Raw genomic sequence first — 7,500 nt, 5'->3', positions numbered from 1 at the left:
ACACACCTGACTGCTTTTATCATGTAAATCGTGTTGTTGTAATTATTAGGCTACCTTAACATAAAGAAAAGCATAAAGGTTTGCATTAAAGCAGGGTTATCGGCAGCTTTGCTTCCATATTCTTAGGCCAGGTAACTAAGCTGCAACTGTAAAATGGTCAATTCACAGCAAGAAACAAAATAATTTTGTCATTTCTTTATAATTTTATTTTAGCAAAAGTAGCAGCAAAGTAGCAACTGCTAACCCTCTTGTTTCAGAAGAGCGAAGGTGAAATTAAGATGCAAATTTGCAACTTCTCCAGATATTTTAGTCAAAAAGGGAAAAATTTCAGTCATAAATGCAACTGTATTGGTCGCAATTTCAAGCCCTGATGCCATAAATACTTTACTCGAAAAGTATATCTGCTCTGGTTACTTTTGTGAGTAAAATAAGGAACAAAGAAGGATTAACAATTATAATAAAAATAACAATAAATTACTCACTCAGGAAAAAGGGGAGGCGAATCATCAAACTCAAAACCAAGACTGTCTTCATTATCACTTAATATTCCATTCTTGCTGTTTCCTTCAACTACCATCTCAGAACTAGTGGTAGATGTTGCTGATGTACCTGCTGTGTTAGAAGTGCTACCTCTGTCAAAAATGAGGAAATTTATTTAGTAATACACATACATTATCTGTGCTTTAATATACTCTCTGCTACATTTATATAAAATTCAACAAATAGATTCCATGTCGCTGTGAATCTGTTCAGTAAGAAATGCAGATGGTGCCAAAATGTGGTTAGAACAACAAGGTGGTATAGGGCATGAGGTGATAGCCAAGCGTGTCACTGATGTTGTTACCACATTAACATTTTCTGTGATCTGTTACTGAACAGCCACAAGGCAACATGGAATTCATTAATTTTGTTTTGTATAATGAAAAATAAAAAGCTTTTGATGATTATGTGTATGTCAGCTATGCATCTGTCCTCTGATGGATAATAGGTGAGAGCCAATCAAAATGCGTGCATTGTTGCGCTTAATAAAATAATAATGATATTTTAGAATAAAATAGATATTAATACAGGACAGTGGTAAGCAAATACTGGGCAAAGCTGGGGAGAAGAGTGTGACTTCCCATCATGTCAGGGCTCGAAATTAACGAAAAAATCCAGTCGCATTTTGCGATAAGATACGAAAATTTAGTCGCAATTTCGCAAATTTTAGTCGCAAAATCGCCGCGCTGCATTGTGTTGTCAGCGGTTTAGCAAAAAAATATGAGCCCGCAGTACTTGTGTGTAAAGAAACTGCTGAAAATGGCGAATGATCGAAGGAATGGAGCTGTGCACGTAACATCACAGCTAAATTACTATACAATTACGCTACCTTCAGAGAAAATTCACAGCGAGAAACAAAATAATTTTGTCATTTATTTATTTATTTATTTATTTTAGCAAAAGTAGCAGCAAAGTGGCAACTTCTAACCCTTTTGTTTCGAAAGAACGAAAGTGACAACAAGTCGCAAATTTGCGACTTCTCCAGATATTTTAGTCGCAAAGGGAAAAATTTAGTCGCAAATGCGACCGTATTGGTCGCAATTTCGAGCCCTGCATGTGACTACCTTCTTTGGCTCTTTCATTGATTCTGCCATGTGAGCCTGCTTGGTTTCACATTTCCAAAGCTCAACTTGTTCTGTTTTTCTATTCAGCAATTTAATCCTTCCTTCCCCCATTTTGCTTCTGGTATTTTTTTTTTTTTTCCTTACGAGCTAATTGTAACCTCTTTAATGGTTCTCTTTAATAAAATATGGCTGGGGAATTGCTGCCTGTGGTACCCCTTCAGCCCTGTGCTGAAGCCCTGTTAGGGAGGGGGCATTTTGTTACTTTGCTGGACTGGGTTAACTTGGTCTCGCAATACAGTAACAGGTATGAGGCACCCCCTCAGCTATGTGAAGAGGGGAACCCTCATCCAGTGGTCTACACCGGCGGAAGGTATTATCTGCGCCTTGCCAGTTCATTCCATGCACCTCATTTATGCCCAAGTTGTGTCTATTGTCTTTCACTGCACACCAAAGCATTAAAGATTATTTGTATCATTTATTGATTAACCAAAATGGAGAAGAAATGCTATTTCTAAAAATTTTCATTGAAAGTATCACAGGTTTCTTATTTACCATTGATTTAGGACATCTGTCTCTGTATAAAAGATCTACAGTGTAGTTAAGTCCAAAGTGCCATTCTTCAGCTTCGTTTAGTTACATACTGTAAGGATAATCCCATGTTGAACAATTTTTTTCCACCCTTTCCCCTTCGGAGGTTTTGTGGTTGATTACAATGCCCAAAAATGGCTTTGCCTTGCTTACATCTTGTCTCATTCAGGGCAAGTCTATACACCTTATTCCAAAATGGTCACCATTTAAATATTCTTTTGTTTTTATTCAAATATTAAAGCCCTTGATTCCTTGTTCTTAAGATTAAAATTCAAAAGAATATTTTATCTTGAATGAGGCAACAAGGGCCAAGTTGAATCCGCATAAATCAGCGGCCATTTTGGAATAAGGTGTATTAGTGCACTGGAGTGGAAGGTTCATGCTTTGCCAATGAAGTCGTTTCTCAAGCCAAATGCGGAGCTAAGGAGATGTCATTCGTTTCTGCAAGCTCTTAATAATGTAAATAGCTGTGGAAACTGCAACATTAATATAGCAGTAATAATAGGAATAGAATGTCCTTTTGCAATTTATACAAGTCTTCTCTTTAATAATGATAATCACAAAATCATACCTTCTTTTTTCAGCAGCATCAGCTAAAAGAGACCTTTTCTTTCTCAATTCTTCCTTAGGTGATATGCTACGCTGCATAACTTCTGAAGCAGATGTTTCTTTCGTTTCTAAAACACGATTTAAAGAAACGAGGAGTCTTACCACAGCATCTGACATTGAACTTGCCACTGGATTATCTCCCGATATTGTGACCTTTTAGATACACTGTAGTTAAGCAGAGATTCAATTAAATACCCTTTCAAAAACAATTTTCATTGACACCATTAGCTTATCGAGGATGGTTATCACAAAATACAATACATAAACTTCTACCTTTTATCAAGGATTCGAAAACCATTTGGTGAACTGAAGCCAAAAGCGGCCGGCAGTACTTTGTTTATCTGTATTTGTACATCATGAATCGTTAACAAAAAGTACAGGTATTTGCCAATCACCAATCAATCTGACAATCTTTGAAGACAGAGATGTCACTTTATACCGTGCAAGAATCTCATTAAAACGGTATTCAACAAAATTAAACATTTATGAAAGATTCCCAAGCTCTCTCACTATTACTATGACTCTTTCAATACGCAAGGTTTACCTGAAAGGTGAGGGGACAACTGCGATTTAAGGATTGATCGATAGCGACTGAAGCTCTCTTCGATGCTAGTTTGTTTAAGCCTCTTCCGCTGGGGTTCCCCACCAGATCTTGCACTCATAATTTATCATATAGTTCCAAAGCATGAAGAGTAAAGTACCCTGGATCTGTGAGTTGTCAGAGCATAAGTGAAGTGAAGTTTGAAGGCAAACAACATGAATTCTTTCTACATCGCTCACGCAAATATAAAGAGCACATTTCGTTTTGGCTTGGATACCAAGTTCACGTGAGAAAAGGCCTGGTCACCTAGTAAACGAAGCGGAGTGGTCAAGCTTGGTTACAAAGTTTCAAAATGGCGGACTCCTCAGGCTGGCTGTGAAAGCAATTAGTTAGCACTAATATGGGCGATAGATTGAAACAAATACGCGAAAAGTCGAAGCTCCGCCGACAGATTCTTGCGCAACAGGTAAATGATTCATGCCATTATTTGGAGTGACAAAGATTTCTTCCTGTATAGCGTGTTTTATAGGTTGTAGAATTTTAGCTCATTCCATCTGGCATCTCAATCCGCATCCGGCGTGCTGATAGGGTGTCCTTCCCTGCGATCGGCACTGTGTCTGTTTGTTGATAAGAACTAAAGTAGGGGTAATCGGAGCTTAGGAGAGTTCGTTCGATATGTTTGTAGGCGTACAGGTAGCAGTTGAAGGGCAAGGATAGATGGTTCGTGCGATAGATATAAACTCGCACTTGGTTTTGAATTCTGTAATGTACTTCAGGAGTATCTCCACCGCTTCCGATGTCCATGACCACTTCTTAGGATTTTTGATTTTTCACGTGGCAAGTCCTCTTCCACATCTTTCCGAGTCGAGCTCGGCTTTCCCTCGTGCTCTCGTCGACAATTGGTTCATCATCATGTAGGTCTTTTCGCGAAATGTCGACACTGTTGTCCTCCGACTGTTCTGAACTCTGTTCAAACAATTTGGCCAGCACAGAACAGCGAAAATATTCCCCGGGCTTTCACGCACACTAAGCCATCACAGACTTTCGCGGCAAACTGACAGTAATATAATCTGATCCCACAAAAGTTGACCCTTCTAGAAGGGTGACCCTACCTCAAGTGTTTACATGGGTAAAAGTTGGTCCTCCTAGGGTTACCCTACCAAGAAGATAGGTTGACCCTACCTCTCATGTAAACCAAACCGGAAAATACAATAGGCAAGGGTTACCCTTCTGAGAGGGTGCCCCTTCTAGAAGGGTCACCGTATCTCCATGTAAACAGGTCCTTACTGGTGCAATAGATGTTCTACAGGGCTCAGTCGTTCGAAGACCGATCAGCACTTTAAAATCTGGGTCTTTTGTTTTCTTCGTATAATTTTCTCAGTTATTTTTAAGAGCATCCAATCATCAACTTGTTGACAAAATTAATTAAATTGAATTTTCTTTTTAACCCATTTTCCACACCCCCCTCCTCTGCGGCCGCAAAATTGCAGCCATTCAGGGTAAGATTGTTGAGAAATTGCGTTACTTCCATTTCCTTAGAAATTTGGCACATTGGATGTTTACTGGCCGGTTTTTATTCGAATCAGTTGAAATGAACAAAGGATTGTTCAAATGACATCATACTGTGATATTCCGAAAATCGCCATCAAGCGAGACAGAAATGCCCAAACTTGCCTGATCATGCATACACACTGTAACATCAACTTGACCTTTTGAGAGACCATTGTAAAAAATTTGTAAAATATTCGTGGATAATTGCTAATGAGTACAGAAAGATTTTTAACAAGAACTAAAAATTGCTGTGTTAAGCATGAGAATTATAAAACTGATATGTACGCTTTACGAAGATTCAGCAAACTTTAGAACTTTAAAAAGATGAAAATTTTACGAAAACAGAATATCAGATCTCAGCAAACGTTTGAAAGATAAACCCTGAGGACACACGAATCACCACGTGGGTTAGCACGTCAAAGTGAGGCCGAACATAAGCAAGTGCCTCAGAGTGAGGCAAATGTGCGTCAACACAAATGCAATCTCAAATCCGGTCACATTTTGCTGACATCTCAGTTTCAAACCTCACTATGGGATATCATTATGGTTCCTCATTTTTAGAAACTTAAGGTGGGAAGCCACTGCACACATCGGATGTAACACTCGTAGTCATGCTTGCAACCTCTTGGTGCATTCTTGTTTTCACTGCCAGAACCCATGAAGCTAAAATAGAAAACAAGAGCTTTAACAATAAGTGAAGATAACAAAAGCTGAGAAAAAAGCAAAGACTATATCTATGCATCAAGTAATCACACATTTTTCTGTAGCTACATGTAATTTGGTCATAAATAAGCTCAAACAAGTTGGGCCTAAATTTCTGCATTGTCTCTTTAGCTTGGTGCCTCGGGAATTGATTCCATTGGTGATCTATTGACCAGTAAAGAAGAGCAAGAGATTAAGAAACAAAGGCTGAGCAAGGTCAAAGAAGAATTACATCAGACCCAAGCAGAGGCTTCAAGAGTGAATGAATTACCTGGTATTCCAGTAGGGCCAGTTAAGGTCTGTTAAAATTTGATATTATGATGTTCACTACATGTACAATGTACATGTATATATTCTCCAGGAGCGGGCATAGCTAAGTAGGCAAGGGCACAGCTTTGTAAGTTTGAAATGTAAGAACTCCATCTTCTTTATTAACTGCCCAGCTGTAGCTTTACAGAATTTGTAAATATGCCATAAAAATTCTGACTGATGGAGAAAAGGGATGAAGGGCTTAATGTCAGGTTTCATTTGTATCATCTTCAGAACTGTCTCATAGAGTACATACATAAACGTTATTTAAATTTGAATTTACAGATAAATACGTTAATATGTCTGAAAATAGAATAACGCTGTAGTTTTGAAAGACTGTACCAAGACTGTGTGTGTGTGTGTGCTTTGCCATAATGCAAATGCAGTCCAATAGCTGTCTGTCAGTGGCATGCCTCTTAAAATTAACGTAGTCTTTGCGATTCTTGACTGAGTCCAACATTCCTATTCTCCGTCGTGCCCCTGGGTTCTCTTGCCTTCCATTCTCCCTTCCATAACAATTGTCAGTAGATCACCATGTCTTGATGAGTGCCCTAGGCATCTCCTTTGTCTATTCCTAATGATGACCACTACATACGGGTGAGTACCTCTTCATTGGAAACCTTGTCAGCCCACGGGATGCCTAGCAACTTTTGCCAGAGCCACATCTCGCAGCTCTCTAACCCTCTGGTATCTTCTTTTCTGATCGCCCAAGTTTCAGCACCATAAAGTAGTGTACCCCAAACTATAAACTTAACAAGGTACTTTCTCAGTGTCAGAATGAAAACTGTTTTAGACTGCCTTACTAAATTTTACATGTACCTTTTTAAGTAGTGAAGTTTTTAAATGTCCAATCTCAATTTACCAGTGAAAAAAACTATGTACAATCAAGACCACTGAGTGTTGAAATGTACATGTATGTTATTCCCATCAAACCAATATTATTGTCTCAGTAAAACTTTAATTATGTACTCATTTCAGGTGCTAATTTCAGAAGGGAAAAAGGAAGGAAAACATGATATCCTGCCTAATGAGCAAGAAGTAGATAAAGTGAGCCAAAAATTCAATATGTGAACAATATTATTATTCATTTTTACAATACATTCTCTTGCATAATGTCATTTCTTCAAATTTGTGAACTCAGTTGGACACCTAAGAAACAAAATTGTCTTATAATAAGGATGTTATCTGTTCAAGTACATGTATTTAGTCTCACTGACAGTACTTGCTGCTTACAATTTCAAGACAAAAGATTCTGAAGAAGAGGATGTTGAGGAAGTCATTTATAAAGATTCCAGTCACTTTTTAAAGGTATTAATTTTATTTTTCAGTCTTTCTTATGTAAGAGAATGTCAAGTAGTAATTCATTAATAATTAATTGAAGGGTGTTTGACGGACAATAATAGATCAATCTGTCACTGGTTATTCTCTAACATATCAAGAGAGGAAGGACAATAATGATAGAATCAATGGTGGTCATCATTATTTTAAAAAGAAATTTTAAGAACTACCGGTATCCCTAACCCTGCCAAACGTCGCTACTGGTAATGACTGGTTATTTATAATTGGTCCTTAAGTACTGCTTTGCATAATATTTGT

At 38.0% G+C, this 7,500-nt stretch overlaps 2 protein-coding genes across 4 annotated transcripts in view; one reads left to right on the top strand and one right to left on the bottom strand.

Moving 5' to 3' along the window:
- Positions 1 to 3,630, bottom strand: part of LOC138006440 (poly(ADP-ribose) glycohydrolase-like) — a 20,150-nt gene extending 16,520 nt beyond the window's left edge. Inside the window, exons 1-3 of one of the 3 annotated variants that reach the window (XM_068852772.1) lie at positions 3,346 to 3,630; positions 2,764 to 2,869; positions 483 to 632 (exon numbers count right to left, since the gene is read on the bottom strand). In XM_068852772.1, the coding sequence (XP_068708873.1) occupies positions 483 to 632; positions 2,764 to 2,869; positions 3,346 to 3,463 (374 nt within the window). In that variant the 5' untranslated portion in view covers positions 3,464 to 3,630. Of the gene's footprint in view, positions 1 to 482; positions 633 to 2,763; positions 2,955 to 3,345 lie in introns of all 3 variants that reach the window. The other 2 variants (XM_068852781.1, XM_068852789.1) reach the window with 2 other exon arrangements.
- Positions 3,631 to 3,662: 32 nt separating this feature from the next.
- LOC138006458 (N6-adenosine-methyltransferase non-catalytic subunit-like) overlaps positions 3,663 to 7,500 on the top strand; it is a 17,281-nt gene continuing 13,443 nt past the window's right edge. The window contains exons 1-4 of the mRNA XM_068852800.1: positions 3,663 to 3,808; positions 5,728 to 5,892; positions 6,883 to 6,951; positions 7,147 to 7,212. Of these exons, the coding sequence (XP_068708901.1) occupies positions 3,743 to 3,808; positions 5,728 to 5,892; positions 6,883 to 6,951; positions 7,147 to 7,212 (366 nt within the window). The 5' untranslated portion in view covers positions 3,663 to 3,742. The remainder of the gene's footprint in view (positions 3,809 to 5,727; positions 5,893 to 6,882; positions 6,952 to 7,146; positions 7,213 to 7,500) is intronic.

This window comes from Montipora foliosa, chromosome 1, assembly GCF_036669935.1.
Source record: "Montipora foliosa isolate CH-2021 chromosome 1, ASM3666993v2, whole genome shotgun sequence".
Taxonomy (NCBI): domain Eukaryota; kingdom Metazoa; phylum Cnidaria; class Anthozoa; order Scleractinia; family Acroporidae; genus Montipora; species Montipora foliosa.
The sequence above is the reverse complement of the archived record's forward strand: the minus strand, read 5'-3'. Positions and strand labels throughout refer to the sequence as shown.